Source organism: Peromyscus leucopus, chromosome 8b (genome assembly GCF_004664715.2).
Source record: "Peromyscus leucopus breed LL Stock chromosome 8b, UCI_PerLeu_2.1, whole genome shotgun sequence".
Classification (NCBI taxonomy): Eukaryota; Metazoa; Chordata; class Mammalia; order Rodentia; family Cricetidae; genus Peromyscus; species Peromyscus leucopus.
In genome coordinates, this window is record NC_051086.1 from 19,850,777 (window position 1) to 19,877,020 (window position 26,244).

General features: G+C 42.3%; 1 protein-coding gene across 2 annotated transcripts in view; it reads left to right on the plus strand.

Annotated features, from left to right (window-relative positions):
- Positions 1-26,244, plus strand: part of Clint1 (clathrin interactor 1) — a 58,454-nt gene that overhangs the window by 22,944 nt on the left and 9,266 nt on the right. For both annotated transcript variants that reach the window (XM_028864249.2, XM_028864250.2), the window contains exons 2-8: positions 9,621-9,725; positions 10,239-10,335; positions 11,962-12,070; positions 12,919-13,083; positions 16,245-16,422; positions 19,819-20,065; positions 21,024-21,093. In XM_028864249.2, coding sequence (XP_028720082.1) covers positions 9,621-9,725; positions 10,239-10,335; positions 11,962-12,070; positions 12,919-13,083; positions 16,245-16,422; positions 19,819-20,065; positions 21,024-21,093 — 971 coding nt within the window. The remainder of the gene's footprint in view (positions 1-9,620; positions 9,726-10,238; positions 10,336-11,961; positions 12,071-12,918; positions 13,084-16,244; positions 16,423-19,818; positions 20,066-21,023; positions 21,094-26,244) is intronic.

Here is a 26,244-nt window from a genome sequence, read left to right on the forward strand (position 1 = left end):
CTGGAGGACTGGTGAGGGAAATCAGCTGGATCCGAAGATCCCCCAGCTGTCAGTAGTGAGAAGCTGACCACAGAGGGCGAAACTAGAGGGAATAGTGTTAACCAGAGGCTGGGGAACCAGGGAGAATGAAGAAGAGGAGATGAGTTTGTTGTTACAAAGGTACTCAGGGCTCTGTGCAGAGTGACACACTCCAGTAATCCTAGCCTCAGGTGATGGGCCAGCCTGGGCTATGTAGCAAGTTCCAGATAAACCTGAGCTACACAGTGCGACAGTGTCTCAGAAAAAGAGGTGTTGGTGGTGTGGATAAGAGCACTTCCCGGCCGGGCGGTGGTGGCGCACGCCTTTAATCCCAGCACTCGGGAGGCAGAGCCAGGCGGATCTCTGTGAGTTCGAGGCCAGCCTGGGCTACCAAGTGAGTTCCAGGAAAAGGCGCAAAGCTACACAGAGAAACCCTGTCTCGAAAAACAAAACAAAAAAAAAAAGCACTTCCCAGCAAGTGGAAGGTCCTAGGTTGATCCCCAGCATAGTAAGCAATACAGGAACAGGAAAGAAAGACAGATAAAGAAGTTCTGCCGAACACTTGCATATCAGTGTCACTGGGTAATGTGTGCCCAGTGCTGTGAAGTGGCCAGAACAGACCTTCCGAGTGCCTCACCACAATGATGGGTGTGCTGAGTCTTACCTGGTATATAAATGCATCAAAACATGAGGCTGTCTGCATGTGTGTAGTTTTGTGTCAATAACAAGTAAGGTAAGAACATAAAACTAGCGAGTGGGGAACGGAAAATGATACTCAGGAGCAATTGAGGTTTTTAAACTCCACCAAAAATAAGTGAGACTTGAGACAAGTTAAAAGGCTGAAATCTGAGCTGAGAGTTAGAGATAGTTTTTTTTTTTTTAACTTTTATTATGTATGTGCATAGGTGTATGTATGCACACAAGCACACCATGGCACACACTTGGATACCAGGGAACAATGTGCAGAACTTGGTTCGTCTTCCATCATGTGGGTTCCAGGATTGAACTCTGGTTGTCAGGTTTGGCAGCAAGGCCCCTTGCCTTTAAGCCATCATGTACTCTCAAAGAGGTGTAAAAATAAAAAAATTAGGACTAAAGGAAAAGTCATCCCTCAGAAGAAAATAAGAAATTAGCTAATAAGAACAGTGAGGTGAACGTGTATTTGACGGTTTGATTTAGGCACTTGTATTTACAAAAGTCATATTAAAGGGGGTTTGGGGACACTCAGACAAGATGTGAAGGAAAGAAAAGATGTCTGGGAAGTTTGAGGAATGTACAGTACTGTCTGCTCTGGGACCCTGGGATGAGCCATTAGGCTGGGCAAGTCTGAGAAGCAATACAGTTGGGAAGTTCCTCTGCAGCCAACGCTGCCCAGCTCCCCAGAGAACCCTCTTCTCGGGGAGCACCTGTCGTCAGTCCCCGGTGAGTTTTCACAGAATTGTTTAGATTATGCTTTGAAGAAAATAAAATGATTTAAAACCTTTAAAGTCACTAAGAAACATAAAAGTTTTTTAAAAGCAGAAAACAGAGAAATGGTTGTGGCTGTCATCCGGAGAGACTAGTGTCCTGGTGAGAGCCAGTTCTGGCTAAGGATTGGAGCAGTGAGCGCAGCCGTCCATCTGCAGACACTGCAGGCACTGCTGAACCAGGGAGCTGGGGAGACTCCAGCATGCTTACGTCTGTCCAGCCAGCCAGCACCTGCCTCGAAGATGGGCAGGTCTGGGTACCGTCTTCTCCTCTGCTTTTTCATTGTCTAGAAAATACTGGACATTTTAAAGCAGCCATCTGTCACCCCACTGTGCTCACTGGCGTCTTGTTTTGTTTGGAACTTTGATTTGGTTTTTGGTTCTTTTGAGTCTTTTTCTCCATGTACATATGTTTTTATACAGTTGTTAAACACATTCGGATAATTTTGTTTTGTGAGTACTTTTTCTGGGGAAGGGATTTCTTAGGGTTGGAATTTTGCCCACGTGGGAGTCACTTTGTACTCTACTTCTTATTGTGTGTAATTTATTCTGTTTTGCTAGCCATGAGAAGCTTGATCTCTCGGTCTTTGCTGGCAGGGTGTCTTTCTGGAAAAAAGTAACTGTGCCATATCATGAGACAGCTCTGTGGTGATGGCTATTCTGTACGTTTGCCTAAGTCATAAAAGCAGTACCCCTCCTAGGAAGTGGGCAGAGTTCCTCCCAAACCAGTAAGACCCAGTGACTATCCAGATATTTCCTAGTATAATTTATGTCTTTGGAAAGGAAACGGGGTTTTCTGGCACTTCTGAAACCCCTTTTTCAGCCACACACCACGTGGCATAATTACTTACATGGACATTGGTTTGGATGTTTTTAAGAGCCCAGAATCCTAATACTTAGGATGTTGGTTAGTTTTGGTGGTAGGGATTGAACCCAGGATTTTGTGTTGTACCACCAAATCACACTCCCAGCTTCTGCTAATTATTATTATTTTTTAATTGAGTTTTACTTTGGGTTATGTGGATACACGTCTGTATATGCTGTGGGTGTGAGTGCAGTTGCCCACCAAGTCCGAAAGAGGATGTGAGTAGCAGGAGTTACAAGTAGTTGTAAGTTGCTGGAAGAGGGTGCTGGAGAGCCCTCTGAGAACCAGAGAACCGTCGCCCCAGCTCTCTGCTAATCATTTGTGTCTTTGAGACAGTCAGGATTCCCATGTATTCTGGCCCTCCTGATGAGGGACTTGATATCTGTTTCTCTGTGTTTGTGCCCAGACAGGAAAGGGCTCTTCGGCTTATGGTCTCAGTAGTGCCAGGCCATTGTGGCAAGGAGGTGGAGCACAGAGGTTCACGTTATAGCAGCCAGTAGAGACAGAGGACCTTTCCCAGTGACTGACTTCTTCCAGAGAGACCTGTAGTTTCCAGAACCTCCTAGAATACTGCCACCAGCAGGAGCCAGGCTTGTGACACGTGAGCCAGTAGAGTGTTTCATATTCAGTCCATACAAAGTCATATCTAGGGTTAAAAAACTCAACCTAAAAACAGGAAGTGATATCAGAACTCAGCTAACTGCCTGCACATGTTGTTTGGTCACCACAGTAGTGACATATGGGGACTTTTTAAATGAAGAAACCTAGGCCTGCCAGTGATTTTTGTTTAGAGATCCTAACAGTAGGTACACACCAAATTCACACTTAGTAACTTACTGAGTCACTGATGGAATAAGTCTATATTGCTCTGCTCTTACACAAAATGGCTGTCAATGGTGAAGTAGCTTGATGAAAACACATACGTGTATGGTATCTTCTTTTACTGAGGTCTTGTGTGTGGAGTAGTTCCTGAGCCAAGGCCCATGTGAAGTCTGAGAATGGGCTGCTGTTGGGTAGCTTGTTTTGCTTAGTGCTGCTCACCCTGGAGTGTAAGGAAAGGAAATGGCGTCTTCCTACAGCTCAGGGTTTAGTTGCTGACATCAGGGTATTTTTCTTGGCTTGTCCTATTCATGTCATTTTCTTTGCACATCCGTTTCATAAATTACTCAAGGATTTTCCTGAAAACTTGCCAGAGTAAATCACCATTAGCAGCAATCAGAAAGTTGGTGCCTTGTGGAAACAGGGCTTCTAGTTACATTTTAGGACAGCTTTAGACTGAGAAATGAATAAACTGGTTTTTATGAATCTCAGAAATGTATAGATGGCTTTGGTTAGCGTTGCCTCCTCCACACTGACATGGACTAGTGGGAATTTTCCTGGAGTGTGAGGTATGTGATGGTTTAAGCAGGGAACAAATACTTCTTTAACTCACACATTTAAATTCGAGGTTTGTGAATGCTTTCTCCTCTGGTCCCTTCCTCCTTCAAGACAGCATCTTATAGTGCGTAATCCAGGCTGCCTTCTCAACCTGGGGCCCTTGTAGGTGCTGGAATGACAGGTGGGTCAGCAGGCCCAGCTGGGAGTGCTTATGTTTTACTCTTGGGAGTTGTAGAGAAAAGACAGTTTAGAACCAGAAGAGAAAGTATTAGGTGGTAACATCAGTTCATGTCCGCAGCAGCTAAATTAACAGATGATTCTTTGACACTGCATTTGCCTCTGTGATGAATTCTAAAGCATAGTAGTTTCTTATTAGAATTTCTGTTCAAAGTTTTCATTTTTAACAAACTGCAAAAACATAGTTTATACTTAGATAAATGACCCAGATCTGCTGTGTGTGGTTGAGAACAAGGCACTTAGCCCAGCCTCTTACTGCGTTCTACCTCACAGCTCAGGGTGACCTCTAACTTGGGGGCCTTGGGGAAACCATCTCAAAGTCCTCTGGGGGCTGAGAACAGTTCTCAGCTGTTGAGAGCACTGTGCCTCCTGCAGGGAACTTGAGTTCACTCCGGGATCCAGTGCCCTCTGCTGGCCTCAGAGAGTGTGCTTCCATGGACAGAAGGACACACGAGGTTGGTGGCAGCTCTGTGGAGTCAGTGAGAGAAGTGTTCTGGCCCCAAGAATGGCATGTTTTGACAAATAAGAATGCAGGTGGCTGTGAATATTGGCCACCCTGTTCTGAGAAGATAGCAGTATTCCCAGCCCACTCCCAGGATCTCTGTAGCCTTTGCATCGTTCAGACTGAAGGCACACAGTCTTCGTCTGTCAGGTATGTTAGGGCTTTGTTCTGCCGTACCCTTTTCTCCCTTGCAGTGATTGTTAGGGATCCTGGTGGAAAGAGGAGCCTGCTTCTGCAGGTTGTCCTCTGACCTCTGTGTATGACACAGACAGGGTACATGGGTAAGAGAGGAGAAAATTTACTTCTAGCTCTTTTTTTTAAGAAAATTTTATTATTTGTTTATATATGTGTGTCTTAGTGCCTCAAAAAGTCAAAAAAGTACCAGGGCCCTTGTAGCTGGAGTTAGAGGAGCTTGGTGAGTGGACTGCCCAACATGAGTGCTGGGAACTGAACTCTGGTCCTCTACAAGAGCAGAAAGTGCTATTAACCTTTGAGCCATCTTTCTAGCTCCCATTTTTTTTCTTCTTTACCGGACACTTTGTATTTAATAGATGCTAAAAAAACAACTCGGTAACTGAACTCGGTGTCTTTATAGGTGATTTCAACATTGCGTTCTTTGAGCAATACGGTGCCTGTACTTGATGTCTTCTTGTGTCAATTAACACTTAAGGACATTTTCTGAGGCACAGTCTTACAGCCCAGCCCAGGCTGCTGTATTGATCGTGATCCTGCTGCCGCTGTCTCCAAAGTGTGGGTGTTGCAGGAGTGTGACCCAGCCTAACATTGATATTTATCAGGGAGCATAACTGTTAACACAAAACTTCCTTATCAAATTGTCCTTTTGAAGTTCTTCTGGCATAGATGTTTTAAAGGTGACTTAGATGTTGCCTTAATTCTCAGTTCCTCTTTTAAAACTATTATTCCAGTTATAGGTATTTCGATCTGTGCAGTGGTGCACTGTATAACACTCGGTAGACATACTTCGGTTGCTGCTTTGCAGCACTTATTACCCAGGAAAAAGAACATTGGAAGTGCAGGCATTCTCTCTCTTGCTCATCCTAATATCTCTAAGCTATAATAGTTAAAATATTGCCAACTGTGACACAGAATTTGATGTGCATTTTAGTAGCTTTTTTTTTTTAAGTTTCCCTTTGTTAGAGTGAAATAATGTTCATGGGGATGAATTGGGAAAATCTGAGATAGTATAACGAGAATACTATTATTTGAAACTTGCTTGGAACTAAGTTATTGGGTCTGTTTCTAGCTTTCTGTCTTAAACTTGTACACTTGAATACAACAAAACACATTTAGAGGTCTCAGTATTTCATGATCTTGGGGTGAGCAACGCTTAGACTAAAAGGATGATGCCCTGTGAAGCTACAAACCCATTTGACCCCATTTGGGAAGAGAGAGTGTGATAAAAGTACTTGGTACCGCATTGTTCATTCATTCACAGTTGGTCCTGAGTTCTTTCTATACTTTTTCTTGGTGTGTATTTTTTAGTAAAGCATGTTCTTGAAAATACCTTACGGAATATCAGCATGGGCGTATGCCAGGTTTTGTTGTTGTTGCCACTCACTTTTCCCTGATGGTTTTTCTGAACATGGATCAGAAGCAGCATTGGCTATAAGCAGAAGCCCTGTGTTAGTGTTTCCTGTGGTAGTTCTGCCTCTCTAACCTGGCACTGACTGAACATAACGTGGTGTTTTACTCTTTATCAGGTGTTCAAGTAAGGGGGAAGTGAGGAATGAAGAGTGGGTGGGGCCACTGTCTGCAGACTGCCTCTGCAGCATCGTGGTCTCCAAAGGATGGTGCTGATACTTGCCCCGCTCTTCTTGCCTCTAGTAAGAGCTTTGTAAGTCCAGAGTTTGGGTTCAGACTTCTACAAGCACAGAAACTACTTGAGTAACAGTTGCCCAGGTCCTGGGAAGCTGCTCTTCCCCTCTTGAGCTTAGCCAAACTCAGACCTTTCTCTAGAGTTTGTGTGTTCAAACACTGATTAGAGGGCCCCCTCTAGCGACTGAAGTAGTCAGGGACCTATGTCTCTGTCAGTCCCAGGAAGGTTTTGAAGTAAGCTACCTGGAAGTAAAGTTGTTTTTAATTTTTATTTTTGAAGGGAGTTGTTTCTACTTTTAAAAAGCTACTGAATGGGTCCAAGTAATTGAGACCATTCAAGTAACGAAGAGTCAGCATGTTATTTTTACTTTTTTAGGAATGAGGCTGAACTACACAGTGTTCTTTATTATGTTTTAGTTACAGTTGTTTCTGAGTTAGTGAAACTTTAAAAAGCTTCATTCTTGCTCATTTCTGAAAGCAGCCACCGGTTTTTTTTTTTGGAAAAGAGCTTTAAAACAGTGTTCTTGTGGAAGTATTAGGTTTTCACTGTCACAGTGACGGCATAAGATCCTTCTGTGGATGTCTTTTATAACCAGCAGTATATTTTAATGGCTCCCATTGTTTTTGAGCTAAAGAAACGAGGAAATTCTTCAATTGCTGGCCCTTTGCTACCTCTCCTAAACACACACCACTCCAGCATACAGGCCTTCAGCTAAGAGCCCTTGAAGGGCTCTCATTTGACCCAAGGCCTTTGTAACAGCTTGAACAAGGAAAGTAGTGTTGTGAAAACCTCAGCACTGCTGAACACTGAAAATAGTTCATGTGCACGCGTGCAGCGGGCTCCTTCATCGTTGAGCGGAAATCTCTGTAACCAAATGCAAGGTGGATTATGATCCTAATTGGTATTGTTCCTTTTCCCAGCTGCATTTGGATGCTTTTAACTTCCCACAACCCTGCAGTCTTCAGCCCCCACGATAAACAAAAGTGTTGTAAAATCTATTGTTATCAACAGAATCATCACTGGAGTTAGGAAAATCCGTTAATAGTCTTCAAGGGCAACAGGAGTTGTAGGCTCTCAAGGAGAGTAGTGTTTTAGTTAACTTCTGGTCACACTATCACAGGAGTTGGTGCTCTCGGAAGAAGTGTCCAGGATGGAAGAGAACACCCGAGGATCTCACTTTTCCGGGTAGAGCAGTGCTCTGGGTGTCCATCTAGAAGTCAGCACAGTGTTCAGTGACTTGAACTTGTGTATGACTAAGTTCTGACATGAATCTGTTTAGTGGTGTCTTACCTAAGCTAAAGTACCTGAAGGAGTGAATGGTTTAAAAGGTCTGAGTAGCAACTTCAATCCTTCCTTATTTAGAAAACAACTGTTTGTTTTGTTTTGTTTTTTTGAGACAAGATTTCTCTATGTAGTCCTGGCTGTCCTGGAACTCAGTCTGTAGACCAGGCTGGCCTCAAACTCAGAGATCTGCCTGCCTTTGCCTCCTGAGTGCTGGGATTAAAGACATGTGCCCTTTGCCCCTCCCTGCCTGTGGCAGATGTGAGAGTCGGCCCTTGGGTCATCAGAGTGGAAGAGCTGGGCCTGCACCTCGCCTGAGCAGTGCAGTAGAGTGGACACCATATGGGAGTGGGGTGGAGGCACAGGTGAGCAGGCCTGAGGTCGTGAGCAGGAGAACCAGCCTCGCCCCTTGCTACTTACTACATAGGGTGAGCTAACCAAAGAGGTGCTGGAGAGTTCACCCTGGTTTTGAGAATGAGGGAGAGCTGGCGGCCTGACCAACCCAGCAACTCCCCAGACCTAGAACCAGGGCTATGATTTGACCCATCTCACCATCTACCCCATCATTGATCTGCTGGAGCACATAAGGGGCCAGCCCTGCAGACCCAAAGCTGCAGGATCTCCATGACACAGGACAACAACAGGATATCCAAGAGGAGCCCCAGTGAGGGCCCAGTATCTATGGTGTAGCAAAAAGCAACTGGCCTCAACCAGACCAATGACTCATTGCAAAAAACACTTGCAAGTAATGATATATACCAAAGGGTATACTGTGTGACTTACTATATCACGCACCGGCTTTCATGATGAGATTTTTCTTTTCTTTTTTTTTTCTTCTCTCTTTCAAATTTTATTCTGTTTTATCCTGTGGGGAGGTGGTAAGAGTGGAGGGTGGATGGGAAGGGATAGGGAGATGAGTGGGATTGAGAGGCATGATGTGAAGTCTACAAAGAATCGATAAAAAAAGTTAAATTGGGAGGGGGGAAGCCACATAGCAAAAGAGAGGGGGGTATATGAGTAGTAACTGTCCAAATCTGATTGTAATCTTTAGTTCTAAGTTTTTATTTTGAGTGGAAGATTTGAATTGCCATGTTCATCTATAGACACCAAATGAGCACTACATGGTGTCACATTTTTATGGCTTTTCTTCCTTCAGATCCCATACACATGATGCAGTGTTCTCAAAAGAAGGACTATTTTGCTGCCTCGTGTCTTACTCTTTGAAAGCATTATTGCTATAAGATGGTTATTCTGTTCCATAGTTAGACCTAGCGTTTCCTGAGCACTTCCCATATGTCCCAGACCAAGCTCGGCACTGTTTGCTGTGCTGTCCTTTGAGGTATATAACCTCTTCCTGATGTACAGTTTACCAAAGAGCACAAAATGGGATTGGAGTCCGGTCTTTCTGACTCCCATATTCTTGTCAACAAACTAGAAGTCTGAAGGAAAAGCTAAATACAGTTTCCCAAGAAAATATTATGTAGCCAGTAAAGGTGTGGGCTTTACAGTACCTGTCTAGTAACTTAGAGTTTGTTGGATAGAGAAAAACAGGGCTTTATAAGAAAATGTTGGTAATAGTTTTAAACAGTTGTAGAATCTTATCTTCATATCATTTCTTTTTTAAATGTCACATAGATCAGAGTCCCCTATAATCTAGTGTAAGAGAGTAGAATTCCTGTAACCACAAAACTGAACTCTTGTAAAGCATGACTGGGGAGATAACTGACCTCTAGGTTCCATGATAGACTCTAGCATGTTCAGTTGTCTTTGAGATTTGATCCGAGGCTGACGGAATCTCTCCTGTGTATTCTTGAAAGCTAAAATCTTCTTAGGATAGCGTAAGCCTGTAATGTGGTGTCCTTGGGGTGGCCTGTGCACAGAGCTGCCCTCCACCCCACCCCATAGAGGCAGCTCATTTAGGACATAACGCTAGTATCGTGATTAAGTTCTCATGTATTGCGCAGTTTTGATGCTAATCTTTGTGTATCTATGTGTATGTGTGTGTACGCACACACATGCATTTTTTTTTCTCTACAGCACCAATGTGGTTATGAATTATTCAGAGATTGAGTCTAAAGTTCGAGAAGCAACGAATGATGATCCTTGGGGACCTTCTGGGCAGCTCATGGGAGAGATTGCCAAGTAAGTGGTACTCAACAGTGCAGAAAGAATCCAAGTGTCTTTACACAGAAAATGAAGTTTGTTTTCAGTTTTAAACTGTTTAACTACAACCATACATTCTGTATAATCCATTTTGATCATAGTATGGAGAGTTCTAGGTAGATTCCATTCCCATTAACAATTAGCTTTTAAAAATGTGTCACTCAGGTTTAGAGGCTCACTATAGTTTCGTGCAAATTTTGAAGAATATATATAAAATACTTGAAGTAAAAGTTACAAAAGTTTTTCTTGGTGATAATGTGGGGCACTGAGGCCATGAATGAACAGTTGGCAGAATGGCACAGTAATTCCGGGCCTTACAGATGTGCTGTACAATGTAAGAGGAGGCATATTTTAGGAGGAATGTCATTAAAATTGGATTAGGCTTGTTTTTTAAGCTAGTTGGGCAGTCTGGAGGACCTAGAGCAAGCCTGCCATCTACTGTCAAAGTTAACCTACTACAAATGCTTAAGGAAATAAATGCCTTTCTTTCAGGGCTACCTTTATGTACGAACAGTTCCCGGAACTTATGAACATGCTTTGGTCCCGAATGCTAAAAGACAACAAAAAGAATTGGAGAAGAGTTTATAAGGTACGGTGGGAGCCACAGAGTGAGTGTTGACAGCGTCGAAGTGGCTGCCGTCCACGTCCTCTAAGTCCTAGACTTTCCCAAGACACAGAGAGGTGGCTGTGGCTGCTTACTGTGTTCCGTCATACGCAGCTCCTCATCCTACAGAGGTTTCGCAGTGCTTGTGTTCTTTTCAATATTGAAGATTTTTATTATTTCTTCAGTTTTTTCCTACTCAGTTATTTGGATGCTTCTGAGTATGGACTGTAGTCATCTGCATGTTTACTGCATGAGCATTTGAGATGTAAACCAGTCTCAGGTTTGTCACTGCCGTGTACAATTATAATTGTAGTATAATGACATTCAGGACAACAAAGTGTACTGGCTGGGACTGTGAAGCAGTAGACTTCCTGACATTCTTCTCTGTGAGCGTACTTGTTGTCAGATTCCTTTCATTTCATTTTGATTCTGTATTTCTAAAACAAGGCCATGGTCTTTCTCTTTCACCATGTTTTCTGCTCCTCAAAATTTATTTCCAAAGCGTACTGTGTGTCAAAATAGAATTATGCTAACATGCTGCATGCCAAAGCAGTACTCACACTGGAAACGAGATATTTCGACTCTTGGGATTAAAAACCCATTTTAGCCAGAGGTCTGTGTTGTTGTTGAGTGTGTATGAGTGGTGTGCATGAGTGCACTTAAGTGTGTGTGGAGGCCAGAGCTTTGCCTCCTGTGTCTTCCTTGGGCCTTCCACATTATCTTCTGAGCAGGGCTCACGGAACTCAGAGCTTTCTGACTCAGCTAGTGTAGCCAGCTTGCCATGGGACCCCCATCTCCTGAGCACTAGGATTGCAGGTGGCAGCCAGGCCTGCCCAGCTTTTTATGTGGGTGATGGGGATCCGAGCTTCTGTTCCCGGGTTTGCATAGTGAGTACTTTATCCACTAAGTGTCTCTTCAGCCACCCTTCCCCATTCTATGAATTTTGGGGTGGGGCAGGGAACAACAAGGTTTCTCTCTGTGTAGCCCTGGTTAGCCTTGAACTCATAGACATCTGTCTGCCTCTGCCTCCCAAGTACTAGAATTAAAGACATGTGCCATTATGTCCAACAAATTCTGTTTTTTTTATGATGTTTGGTTCCTAAAATATTCTCTGGTGTTTCTATAAATTGCATAAATTTTTCTAAAATGAGGACTTTTAAATATTGTTGTACTCGTTTTTCAAAAAAAAAAAAGGAAATCTGAGTAATGGTGGCACAGGGTTATAACCTCAGCACTTAGGAAGCTGAGGCAGGAGCATTACTGTGAGCTAGAGGCCATCTGGGCTGCGGTAAAACCTGTCTCAAAACCAACCCCCAAAACTCAGTTCGTAGTAAAATGCAGGTCTGTGTGTACTCTTGGTCTCACCACCCTGCAGAGATTTAAAATGGCCACGATAGTTTGGAATTATTTATTGTACTAGATATCAGAGGAACTTCAGGTTGAAGTTCAGACTGTGTATTTTGGTCTAGCAGAAAGGGAAGGATACTCCTCACCACTACCATGAAGTTTTTCCATCTGGTAAGGTTGGAGTTTTGTGTTTGTGTTTAGCTGTGTACCAAAGCTCTTCCAGAGCTTTGTCCATTAAGTCATTGGTGCTTTATGTTTCCACAGTCGTTGTTGCTCCTAGCTTACCTCATAAGAAACGGATCGGAGCGAGTTGTTACAAGCGCCAGAGAGCACATTTATGATTTGCGATCCCTGGAAAATTACCACTTTGTAGGTGAGCAATAGAAAACCCTCATAAGCAAATTAAAACAGTAGTTGGGGTTGTCAGTCACCTGAACCAGCTTGGAAGCTTCTCTGCTCTAATTAGCATGTGACTCTTGCTGCTTGTGTGACAAGTGCAGAATCCAAGGCATGGGGCCCTAGAGTATTAATTAGTGAAGACAGGAGCTTGCAGAAAGGACTGGCTAATAACAACAGAACCAACACAACACGAGTGTTGGGTTTATATTAAAATATGCACTGGAGACTGGTCCCCTGTGGTGTCCATAAAGGAATAGCTTTAATCATGTGGGAAGAGAAGGTTAGAGCTCCAAAACACACACATCTGTTTGAAGCTGGGCCCCCTCCCTCCAGATAGTATTTACTGGGCCTCGACAGCGAGGCCAGAGTGTGTTCTGAATGTGAACATGGCAGAGGACGGCTAGCGTTTCATTTTGTAGCTTGCCTTAGTTATAATGACTATAAAATGTCAGGGTTTAGCCACACTAAGTCCTAGCTAGTGTTCCCAAACTTGGGAAAATCAAGATACTTGGGGTGCTTTTAGGCCTTCAGAATGTTAAAAAATGAGTGGTTCCTTTTTTATTAGTTAAAATACAATAGAAAACACTTTTCAGCTCTCTGCATTCCATATGTCACCATTTGTAAATCTTTCAGTAGATCATGGATTGATCTTGTTCTGTTGTCTAGGGTCATCAAGTCAAATTGGAATTTAATGTCAGAATCTGCCTCCTTAAAAATTGGAAATTATTTTTGTAGCTGTTTTTATTTCTATTCTTTTCTGAAACAGTTTGGTGCACACTAAGAGAGGTCTTACGGTTTGCTTTCTCCTTTCCTGTTCTCAAGATGAGCACGGCAAGGATCAAGGTATCAACATTCGACAGAAAGTAAAGGAACTGGTTGAATTTGCGCAGGATGATGACAGGCTTCGAGAAGAGCGAAAGAAAGCAAAGAAGAACAAAGACAAGTATGTCGGGGTCTCCTCCGACAGCGTTGGCGGATTCAGATACAGTGAGTATCAGGGCCAGCCATGGCCCCTGGGCCTCCGCTTACTTAGCCTTGGGTGTATTTTAAGAGGCATTGAAATACCAAAAAAAAAGGGGGGGGGGATGCTATTTTTTTTTTCCAGGAATACACAGAATTCTAAAATATATGTAATATTTTGACTCCTGTTTGCCTGGATCTTCAGAATTCTTCTGTTTTTATTGTGGATCCAAAAAAAAAAAAAAAAAAATAGAGTTTAGCTGATGCTGGCTAGTTAAATAAGTGCAAACATTTTGAGTTAACCAGAGAACAAAGAGGCGCACACCCTCCTCTTAGGATTGGCATCCTTACAGAAGGAAGCTCCTCTAACAGTTTCCAGTTTAATCATGAGGTTGATCTTTCTAGTTCAAAACCAGTTTAGCTGTGGTTGCAAACATGTATGTTTCTTTAAGTCCATGAAGCCTCAGTTTCCTTCCCTTAATCATGCAGTGTATAGCGCAGGAAAATATGGCTGACCATATTGTCAGCTCTTCTTGTGTGTCTGCTGTTCTTTTCTTTGTTGTTCATAACACAGTGAAGAGCAATTGGAAGCCAGGTGGAGGAGTACACACCTGCCATCTTAGCACTTGGGAGGCTAAGGCAGGACAGTAAGTTTGAAACTAGTCCTGGCCACACAGCAAGACCCAGTTTCTCTGTCCATCTACCTCCCCTCCCAGAAGGCAACTTGAATGTTTGTTTCTAATGCTTATTCTTAATGTGAAAATAGTACATTGGGTGCTTGAAGTACATAGAAGTTCTTTTGGATAGCATGTCTCTTGGGCCTAGCCTGTCTTCTGTGAGCTGTGACAGGGCCTGGCCAGTGTGGGCATGTGGCCTTAGCATTTGCTTGGTGAGGCTCTCCAGCACCTGCACCTGTCTGACTTTGCGTACATTTGGATTCTGTTGAGGTTGTGAATATGGGTAAAAAGACATTTCTTATTGTCAGGCATGGTGGTGTACACTAGACGTAGGCAGATCTCTGTGAGTTCGAAGCCAGCCTGGTTGACATGTGGAGTTCCAAGCCAGCCATGTATATATATATTGAACCTTGTCTCAAAAAAATAAAATAAAATCTATCATTTTGTCATTTCCTGTAAAATATCTTCACTCTTCTGTTCCTTTGCTTACCTGCTTTCAAAGAAAAAAATACTGCATTTAGTTAGTATTAAGAGTTGTTTCTAACAGCAGGAAAACAGCCTTTCTTATCTCATACATCACATAAAGGCCAGGCCGTGAATCGATCGAATGTATGTCTCTTCAGTAAACACTTGGGTTTTGGAGTGGCTTCTCTGAGAGCATGAAAGGCTTTGGATTTGTCCAAGTAGTCCTTTTGTTCCTTGGCTTGTTCTGCATCGCTTAATTGCCACTTGTAACTTACTTCCTCCTTCGCTGTGCTTGCATCCCATTCCGTTACCAGCGCAGTATGGAACTGCAGCGGATGAACTCAAAGTTGAGTGAGTTTGCAGACAGTCACAGTGGGCTGGTTCAGCTTGTGCTACAGTGGAGTGAATAGCCTGCATTTGCATTAACAGTCTTTGTTTTTATTAATTCTTTTTGAATTGCTCAACAGCTTTAGCTGTTCTGTGTGGTTTTTACTTCTGACATTAGGTGGTGACCTTCATACATTCTTTCATTTTTCATTCTGCAGCATTTGGGTTTGAACCCTGGGCTTCATGTGACCTGGACCTTCTCAGAACTGTGTTCCCAGCTCCTAAGACACATGCTAAAATCCTTACACGCTTACTATAAAATTTAACTTTGAGCTTCTAGCAGGCAGTTCAGCAGAATATGTTTAAGAACTTTCCCAAAGGGCGCCTATGCCATCACACCCTGGAGACAGGGTCAGAGGAGAAGTTCCCTTTTGCTGTCCTCAGTTGTTTGGTTTCTCGTTGCCCTTTCTTGTCGCTTCGCAACCTGCCTCCATTCATATCATCTCTGTTTTTTCAAACATCACATGGTATCTCTATATCCCAGTTTCCCTTTTTAAGTTAAATTTGGAGATGGAAATGGGTGATTTCTGTTGGTGTCCATAATTCCCATGGAGCTCCGGACAATCACCAGTGCGGATCGTGGTGTTTGTGTCCGTGTCACTGTGGTCTTTTCTTCACCCCAGACTCATGCAGAGGTCCCCGGTGTGTCCCTAACCACTCTGACGGGTCCTCACGGCTCAGAGCTGCTGGACAGACACACTTGTAGCTCTAAAGTGTGCTCTAAAGTTGGGAAAGTTAAAATTCTTTTTATGGAAATTAAGGATTTCTTTCCCAGGCCTTAAAATCCATTCAGTTAACAGTGTTTCTAGTTTGGTACCAAAGAATGGGATCCTCTTAGCTAATTGAGTCACAGAAGTCAGACTTGAGTTCCTTTAGGGAAATAGTGTTTTTAGAGTAGGTTGGTTGGTTGCTCAATCAGTTAAGATTTCCTTTCTTCCATCTGTCCATCCTTCCTCTTTCATCTGTTTTTGAGAAGGTGTTGTATTTCACTGATGGCCTTGAACTCTTGGTCTCAAGTGATCACACAGTTCAGTCTGGAGTAGTCTAGAGTACAGCCTCTTGCCTCTGTGTCTTTGCACATTCCTTCTTCCTCTCCTTCAGGTCCCCCCCTCTTCCCCCCACCTTGCCTTTCTTTGTTGTTGGTTTGTTGGAAGCAAGTCCTGTTGTGCTGTAGCCTGGGATGTCCTAGAACTCGCGCTCTCCATGCCAGTCTCCTGAATGCCGGGATTACAGGCCTGTGCCATGACACCTAGCTTCCCTTTCTATTCTTGTAAGACACTGTTGTTGGCTCATAGTTTTCTAAAAATGACGTACCATTGAGACGAGAATGAAATATGATTCATTAAATGACTTCTGAAAATGAGAAGTCTGGTGCTTGTGTAATGTGTATTTGGTGTTTCCACTCCCTCTCTACAGCAGGTTCAGGGGCTTCCTGACGGCTGGCACCCAGGAAGGCTGTGAAGTCCCCAAGAAGGAAAGCTTTGGAATCTGCAGTCGTGACAATGATTGGCATGTGCTGCACCATGCCATGCTTGTGTGGCACTGTGGGAGATTTCTGTTTTCTCTTAAAAATAATGTTTTATGAGAAAGTCTTCAGAAAGAAGGACTGTGGAGCTTTCCAAACTTAATATCCTTAGTTGTTTCTTATTATTTACACAGACGAAAGATACGATCCTGAACCCAAGTCCAAATGGGATGAAGAGTGGGATAAAAACAAGAGTGCTTTTCCATTCAGTGATAAGTTAGGTGAGCTGAGCGATAAGATCGGAAGCACAATCGACGACACCATCAGCAAGTTTCGGAGGAAAGACCGGGAGGACTCGCCAGAGCGCTGCAGGTGTGCTGCCTTTGTCCGCTCAGGCTCCCTGGAGGGGTGGCCTTGATGCAGCTGGTGGCTTTGCTTTGGTCTTAGTTTGAGGTATTCCTGCTATGTGAAGCTTAGCTGCTGCTTTTTTTGGTTTTTTTTTTTTTTTTTTTTTTTTTTTTTTTTTTTTTTCCCCGAGACAGCGTTGCTCTGTGTAACACCTCTGGCTGTCCTGGATCTCGCTCTGTAGACCAGGCTGTCCTGGAACTCACAGAGATCACCTGCCTCTCTAGTGCTGGAATTACAAGCATGTTCCACCACCCAGCTTAGAGGAGTCTTAAGGACACATGAAACTTGGTCATAAAGTACAGAAAGCTGCTACATATTCCCTCTCCTTTGCCCAAGTTTCAAAATATTTGTGTTAATTTGATACTTTTGTTAACTGAAAACCAGTATTGATGTGCAGTTTGGTGAATGTGCTGTATTCTCCAGTAATGTCACCTCCCTGTAAATGCTCTGTGCAAAAAAATGGGGAACCATTCATGAAGTTGCTAGTCACCTCCACATAAAAACCGTGTTTCTTGACACTAGGTCAAGACGGTGGTGTTGATGTTAACACTTCTTCCACACTGTCCACACCTATCTGCTTCTGTAGTGATCTGCTCCTGTTTCTGTATTTTCCCTCAGGTATCTTAGTCTTGCCATGACATTTTTTTTATCCCTAATAATATTCTTATTCATCCTTTTACATTTGGGCACAATATAGTTTCATGGTCTAAAACAGTGTCAGGGAAATGACATCTGCACACTAAGTTTTAGAGAAAGTTAAGGGCTGAAATTGAACTACCTGAGACATTGCATTACCATCCCATGCCCACATGACCAGAAGAATCCTGTGCAGTTGGCACCTAGAGTTGTAGTACAGGCCTGCATTTACAGACATTCTTTTCTGATGTGGGTCATTACATTGAACCTAGATCAGACAGTAGAAGCGAAACAGAGGCCCGTCCAGACTGTGCAGACCTGTGTAAAATGAGGTTTTTGTTTGTTGTTTGCTTTTTTCCCCCTACCCATAAATTCATAGCAGTTTGGTTTAGTGTGTCATAGAAATGAAGTTCAGATAAAACCATAATCTGATTTTGAAGTAGGTTTTAAAATACCAGCTTCTAATGTGTTTTTAGTGTCCTTCCAAAGTCATTATATCTCTAGAATGCCCTTTTCAAGACTTGTAGGAACATGGTCTTGGAAGGAACAGAGTTTATGTCAGTAATAGATGCATTCTGCTTTTTCCCAAAGACCTGCATGTTTTAATTCTAAACACTGAACTTTGAGAAACAGTGTCTGAGTACTCTCCTATCTTCTCATTAATTTTATACACAGGCTTTTATGGCCTGTGTATAAAGTTTTTTATCTGACTTGAAAAACATAGCAGCTGTATATCTTGTTGCTGTTTCTGAAGTGGGAGCAAGGTAGGGTCTTAGTGATAGCACACTGTTTCTTTCTTCCTCCTGACCTCCCGTCCTCAGGGGAGGACCATGTTTGCCTGGGGGGTTCTGGCCTGGGTGGTGCTATTAGTGACATTCCTACTGAGGCAGGGTGGACCAAGAGTTCCTACACCTTTGATCCAGGGATTCGGGTTTGAAGGTTGGGCTGAATTCCAAATACCAGGTACATTGCATTTTAAGAGTACTGATGAGAAAACAGTATATTTTAGACAGAGTTGTGTGTGACCAGAATCATGTCTTTTAATTCATTATTAGAGTCAGGAATTTTGGGATGTTTGAAATGTATTGTCTTGCATTGAAATAAAATTAGATGTCAAACATCAGTTTTACTTACAAGGTTATTGATACAACCTTGAGGTCATTTGATTGTTGTTTGCTTTATGTGTACTTAACAGAACTTGTATGTTTCTTAAGGTCCTTCTGTTTAAAATATATATTTAAAACTCTTTTGCTCTGTGTGGGAAGCCATGCTTCTTTTTTTCATTCATTTTTTTTACTATGAATGTGTATAATGAGAGTACACACATGCCATGGAACATAGAGGGGTCAGAGGACCACTTGTGGAGTTGGTTCTCTCTTCCCTCTTTCTTCAGAGCTTTATCCCCAGCCCTCTTGCCAGCCCATGTGCTTTTTGATCCTTGACTTGTGTTTAAGTTGCAGTTGCTTTAAATTACAATTACATTTCATCAGTAATAGTTGTAGTTCAAGGGAGCAATCCAAGCGTTTTGCTCCAGGATATTTACAAATTAAACTGCCTACTCTACAATTAAGTAATATAGGTAATGGGACTTATTTTGGGTTCTCATGGTGCTCTCTTCCTCTCTCCTGCTTGCACCCAGACAAAAACTCAATGGCTTGATATTAGAGTAGAATCTTCATTCCCAACAGATGAAAAACCTGGTTTCCTGCTTTCTAGGGGGTTTGCTTTTGTGGGGGTTTTGATTGGTTGACTTGCAGTGTTAACATGAGTAAAATAATTGTTTCAGAAGTATTTTAACTATAACTAAGTTCCTACAAAGCACAGTTGACAGGTAATGTGATGCAACAGAGTAGCAAAATGAAGAACGGTTACCAAAAAAGATTGTTTCATATTTGTATTCTTTTTCAGGGGACAGTTGGCAGGGCATACTGCTTTAAGCTGACCATTGAAGTTTAATTGTTTCCTTCCATCCCAGGCAGTCTCTAGTAGCTCAGGCTGGCTTCAAACTCCTTGTATAGCCAAGGATGACATTAAGCTCCTGACTTTCCTCCCAAGTGTTAGGGTTACCAGGGTGCACCCCACACCTCACCTTAGTCACTCTTCATTATGTTCCTTAAATTAGTGCATGAGAATCGCTAACAAACTGAGCTCTTAAAATAGAGCTGTAAAAGCTTGGTATGGCATCACAGCCTCTAAGACCCAGCACTTGGGAGGTGGAAGCAGAAAGATCAGGAGTTCATGGTCATCTTTGGCTGTATGGTGAGATAGAGACCATCTAAGACTGCATGACCCTCTGTCTTTTAAGAAAGTTGGTAATAATGTTAAAGAAAAAATGAAATTGTAGACATTTGCACAGTATATTTTGAGACTGTGAATGTTGCATTACCTGAGATACTAGGGTCCAGCAGCTGGTAAGTTTTAAATCTGTAACAAACACTAAGGTATTAGACATTCTTTTGCTCAGGCACAATTTTGAAGTTTCCCCCTCCCCCTTTGTAGGGGTGTTTTAGACTTAACAAGGAAATTGTGCATGGTCTTCCCCTCCCTAATACATACACATCATTTTTCAGCAGCCTAAATAACACTGTGTTGATCCTGTCAAACAGTCAAAGTGGGGAGTTTTGGAATTAGTGCATTTGAAATTCTTTCACTCAAATCACTAAGGACGCCTTCTTACAGTATTCCCAAGTCTTATTATGTTGTTTCATTTTTCATATCTTTTAGCGACAGCGATGAAGAAAAGAAAGCAAGAAGAGGCAGATCTCCCAAAGGTGAATTCAAAGACGAAGAGGAAACGGTGACGACGAAGCACATCCATATCACACAGGCCACGGAGACCACCACAACCCGGCACAAGCGCACAGCAAACCCTTCCAAAACCATTGATCTCGGAGCAGCAGCACATTACACAGGGGACAAAGCCAGCCCGGATCAGAACGCTTCAACCCACACGCCTCAGTCCTCAGCGAAGGTGCGGCAACACAGGTCTACATAGCATGTGTGCCTTATTCTTGCAATAAAACCGCTTTCAGAATTCCTGCCTTAGTAAGCTGGGGCCTTTTCATCAGTCGTATCAGTTATAGATATCAGGCATGCCCTATTCAGTCATTAATAACAAGAGATCTCTTTGGGGTAAGAAACCTCTTCCAGTGCTGAATGACTTTTTCTGTGAGGTAGAAATGACACTCATTCACAGAGGGAGGTTGTGAATCCCAGTGTAGCCCATCTGCACACATCTCATACCTCCAGTATCACCAGTCTCAACCACATTCACTAGGGAAAGCATGGGTATATTTGCAAGTGTGGAGAAATGATAAAAGAGCCAGCTGGTGCTGTAATGTGGTTGGTGTGAAGTGCAGTGTTTTCCAGATTGAAATGCAATATGAAGAAAGGAGAGTTAAAATTCAGATATTAGAACTTGGTTTGGTCATACATGCCTGTGATTCCAGCATTTGAGAAGCTAAGGCAGTGGGATTGAGTTCAAGACCACCCTGGACTACATAGCAAGACCGTGTATTGTGGAGGCTAGAGAGATGGGGTACTGCTTTTGCTGGCCCACTTCAGGTAGCTCATAACCACCTTACAGTATTCCAGCTCCAGGAGGAAATCTAATCCTCCTTCTGTACTCTGTGTCACCTGCACTCATGTGTCCATTGACATACACACATACATATTTCCTTAATAAAATTGTATAAGACTGGGGGAGGGGGCAGCCTATCTAGGGGAAAAGAGACATGTGTTAGGACCTCACAATGCTTATTATATAGAGAGTGATTGATGCTTACTCTTCCTCTATAAGGATTCAAGGCCTGTTACCTCTTTTAGAAATCTTAAGTTTAGCCTTGTTTAGATGATTACAAAATTTCTGTCAAAACTGGGCATTGGTGCTGGAGTCCTTTGTAAGCTCACTAACTGTCCCACTGTTTCAGCCGTCAGTGCCGAGTAGTAAGTCATCAGGGGACCTCGTGGACCTGTTTGATGGAAACAGCCAATCAGCAGGTAAGCTGCACATTGGCTTCTTCTTTCCAGCAACTGTGAGGTTTCTGCTATTTTCTTTTTAATGTTATATGAAAGATGGAATAAAAAAAAAATTCTAGCCGGTGTGGTAGTGCACACCTTTAATCCCAGCACTTAGGAGGCAGAGGCAGGTGGATCTCAGAGTTCAAGGCCAGCCTGATCCACATAATGGGTACCAGGACAGCCAGGGTTATGTAGAGAGATCCTGTCTCTAAACAATTAATCAAGTCTGGTTATGCATGCCTGTAATTGCTGGTACTCAGGAGGCTATGGCAGCAAAGGTTACAAATTTAAGGCCAGCTTGGGCAACCTAAAGAGACTTTGTCTCAAAATAAAATTTAGAAAGGGGTCTGGGACTATAGCTCATTGGTAGAGCAGTTGCCAAGCATTTCTGTGATTCTGGACTGTCTCTCCAGTCCTGCAAAAGATACTTCAGGATTTGCCAATATGACATTAAGGAGCACTCAGTGCTGTTTGGAGGGAATTCCATAGCTGCCTGGCAGGGGGACGAGGCTCATTTGGTAGCCTCTCCCTATTGTCTTCAGTGACTACAGCCTTTGTGAGTCTGTCTGTGGGGTTATTGCTATTGCTATTTTCATCTAACATACATACACACATTTCTCAAAGCTTTCTTTGAAAAGTCTCTCACTCAGCTTTCTACTTTTTTCTGACCTTTGTGCTTTGAGGGAAAATACCTTGTTTGTGGTAGTCAGCAATATTAGTGAATGGTAATGTCCTCAGAGCATCGTAACGTCTTAGCTTACAGGGCTTCCACTCCGTACTGCTTCTTCCTTCAGAGTTTAATATACTTAGGAAATTTTCCACAAAGATTTTGGAGGCTTTGTAGTTTGCATTTTTAAGCTCTTAAGAACAATTTGCAGATCTGAAAATTACATTAAAATTGACATTTTAAAATTTCTTTTCATAAAAAGATGTGTTACTCTGCACATTTTCGTGGCTTTTCCTAAACCTTCATTGTGGTTGTCAGAGCAGATGTGCCCTGTGTTCATTACTTTCTTGTTCATCTGTCAGTGAGCATTTGCTGACCCAGACACTGGTTGTGTGCTTAAAATGAAATTCTTAGGCTCTTGGAAAAGTCAAATGGTGGAAGTAATCATCAGTCAAAGGGCGGTAATTAACTGTAGTTACCTAGTTATAAACATGCTGGGTGCTTTGGAGGAAAGGGGACATTATATGAATATGTATATAACTCCCCATCAAGCATATTGTAAGAGGGTTTTGTCCAGGGTGGAATGCACATGCCTATAATTACAACCTGGGCAGCATACGCAGAGCTGTCAGAAGAGAGAGAAAGGGACAAACATCACATTGAACACCAGACCAGTGAGTTCTCATAACACCAGACCAGTGAGTTCTCATTGATGAGACGAGGGTGTCTTCATTGTGATCTCCAACCTGTGCTGTATTTTGAGTAACTCCTAATAAATTGATACCATAGAATTACACTTGATGATTATAGTCTTAATGAACTATTGTACTCCAAGTAAAAACAACTTAAAATTAGCTTTTTAAAGATACCTTTTCTAAGGCTGTTTAAAGTTCATTACATTAAAATGTAGATCAGGACTAATGTGCAGAGTGCAGCTGTTTTCTAAATTGTGTGTAATAATTCTCAAAAGCAAAATTGTTTTTAAACTTGCTTGTTTGCTTTAAGCATAAGTCCACAGTACAAATTACTTTTCACTGATAGATTAGTACATGTGATTAATATAGAACCACCAGTTATTTTCTCTTCTTTACTGCCTGCTATCATAAAATTACTGGCCTGGGAATAAGCTTGCAAGACATCTCCTTTGACCCAGTTCTGAGAGTCTTCAGTTTCTTACCAGTCTCTTCTCTAACGGTCCTGAAATCACTCTAACTTGGTGAGACTGCAGTGCTCTCAGTGGGAAATTGCTGCCTTGGTTGTTTAACAACTGATACGCTGTCTCTGTATATTTAAGATTTGAACTATAGGTTGAACTGGTAGTTAGCATATGGCCATCTAATGTAGGTATAGTGTCACCAAGTTTCAATTAGTTTGGACTGCCTGGCATGAAACATTGAAAGGCCCCTTTGTGCATCTGGGGAACAATCAAAGAAGAACTAACTAAGAAGTCAGCTGTGTGGATGGGATGTTCTCCTCTGTTATCCAAGATTACTTTGAGCAGAAAGAAACCTTCAAGTGGTTTTTTTTTTCTCTGCTGTAAATGGTAGACTAATTGTATCCGAATAGCAGTTAATAAACTGAGGCAGGGTTGAAATGAGATCTGGAAGGTTTCTTGCCCTTAAAATGTATCTTAATATTATCTCAAAAGCAACTGAACGTGGTTTGACATCAGAATTACTTTTTAATAATTCCATTTGAATAGTATATTTAACTATAGATCAAAATGAAGTTCTGCCACAGAAGGAAGTGAGGTTTAAGTCTTAGCACTTGCACATGAGAGTCTGTAAGGATGTGCCAGGTGTCCTGTACTTGCCATAGGACTGCCATGCCCGTGATATACCACAGACGTGAGGTAAGCGGGTAAACATCTGTACCACTCATCAGATGAGTGTCTCCACTAGCCACAGTCATGGTCTCTGTCCTTCCCTTGCCTCCTTCCGTGTGTGTGTGTGTGTGTGTGTGTGTGTGTGTGTGTGTGTTTGTGTGTTTACATCTTACATTTTATGAAGAGTGTCTGCTAAAATCACTATAGACTATCTGACCAAATTTAAAACTGCACATGCAAAACCTAGGCTGTCATCTTGTTCTTGAGATTGTTTCGCTAAGTGTCCTGTTGTGATCTTCCATTACAGTCTCCTAGGGTGATGTTTCTGTGCCTCCTACACAACAGCTCATTTCTAAGGGAGCGTTTTCCTAAGTCTGTTCTAGAAAATTGGTATTAAAATTTGAAACTAAGCCAACGAAAAACAGAATGCTAAAACCATTCCATTTCTCTTTTAGTATGAGTCCACCCTGTAGGCTTTGTATCTCTGTGATTAAGGAATTTAGGTCTTAACTTATTGTTCCATAAGATGTATTTCTCTTGAGAGTGGAGAGAAACATGTCACCAGAACAACTAAAAAACTGTGTTAATAGGACTTAGTATAATCTAAATTCCTTTTCTCAAGTAAAAACCCAAACAAAATGTGTCAAGTCCAAATTTTCTACTACCATTTGAACCTAATTGCATTTTCTGTGAATTGGAAGCTCTGTGGGGCAGCCTCAGCACATCAGCTTCATTGAGTGGAAGTTATCTTTAAGCTGAGTTTACTAAAAGTTATTTTGAGTGAATTTTTCACTGATGGTGATGATGATGATTATGCTCGCTTTTTAAATGTGCAAAACAACTGATTTGCACCCAATTAAATATAGAAAGGTAGCTATTAAAATTTTTGGTGAGTATTCTTTGCTTTCAAGATGAGGCTTTGCCATGCAGCCCAGAGTGGCTGCACACCTGGTCCCTCTACACTGGCCTCCTGGTGCTCGGGTGATAGGTGCACGCCGCCTCCCCCGGTGTTCTTGGTGCATATTCAGTCAGATGGATGTCAGCATCTACTGTGTGGCAGGCTTGGTGCCTTCTAGTTGAGGACAGCTTGTCTTCTGACCTTTTCTTTCAGCAGCACTTGCTGTGTTGATACCATTGTCTATAAGGCATTTAACCTGATGATCTCTTTTCTGTACTTTAAGATTCTTAGCCTGAGGTTTTCTAAATCCTTCTGTGTTCCCAACAAAGTCCATTTACACCTTGCAGAATCTTCGTTTTAAGTAGCACATTGTGTTTTATAAGCCACTTGTGACTTTGCCTACTGATGGTCTAGGCTTTTTTTTTTCTCTCTCTCTAGTGGAGATATTCATTCTTACTGATTATTTAAAAGTTTTTCATTAGTTACTTACTTTATATGTGTTAAAGCTCTCCAGTTTGTAATGCATTTGGATTCAACTCTTTATTTAATCTTTCATTTGTAGTTTAAGCACTGCCTGACCATGTTTTTCTTGTTCCCAGTATTGCTCTGGAAAATTCATGTTCCCAGCTGGTGATTGTAAATAACCTCCTTGCTGCCCTGGGAAGGCAGAAGGATATGATTCATTTATGGTGATAGCTCTCATGTGGGAATCGTCAGGAATGGTGTTTTGAGAAGCAGCAGGCCTTCCTCATGTAGCAGTCTTAGAGAGAATCTTCCCTGTATTCCCTTAGAGGTGATGTGGAAGTGCTAGAACATAGGCACTTGTGCTGTGAGAGCCTCACTGTGCTCCTCCTCCCTGCTAGGAGAAACCTGCCCCTAAAGAAACCAGTTTTTAATTTCTGAAACACTTCTTAAAGTTAAAGGTGGTTTTGGGGTGCATCACAAAAGGCCAGACCCAGGCCGGAGCTTATGTGCCCATTCTCACTGCTCCTTCCTCAAGTCTTGTAGAAACCAAGGCACACCTGAGTGGATGGAGCAGGTAGGAGTTGATGTGTATAGTTTTCATGTAGGGGGGAGAAGAGGAAGAACCAATTCACCTGAAATACCAAATTCAGGAAAAGTTTCTTAAAATCTGTGCTCTTCACTGCTTTTATCTGCAGCATGATTTTTTCTTTGTAACCGTAGACTAGTTCAGATGTGATGGTCTCTACTTGCTTAGCTTAAAAATTACTCACTAGTGTTTATTCACTGCTTACATGAAGCAAATTAAAATAATCTGTTTTGGAATCCCTTACTGTTAATAGAAATTATTCTGCTAGCAGTACACTTTGATCAAAATGTTTAACATGAAGGAACATAGAAAACAAACATGAATACTAAGCACCAACTCTTTGCAATATTCATTTCCTTGCTAACTTTTATTAATATGTGCTTGTCTGTAAGCATGCACATTTAGCTCGCTGCTCTTTATGCTCATAGCATTTTATCTTGTCCCATATACCTATAAGGAGAGAAAAACAAAAAACCCAGGCACTTTGATACTGTCCTTTGGATGCATGTTAAAATAGTCACGTGAGCTGTTGTGTTGGTAGGAGTGCAGAGCCTGTGGTGGGCACTAGCTGGCTGCTGTGAGGATGTATCTGTGAGCGTGTGTGATGGTGCAGTATGGGGAAGGAAGGAGAAATTAGTTATGCCTGCTGATAGTTGACTGCAGTAAATGTACGTTCAAAAGAAAGAGCA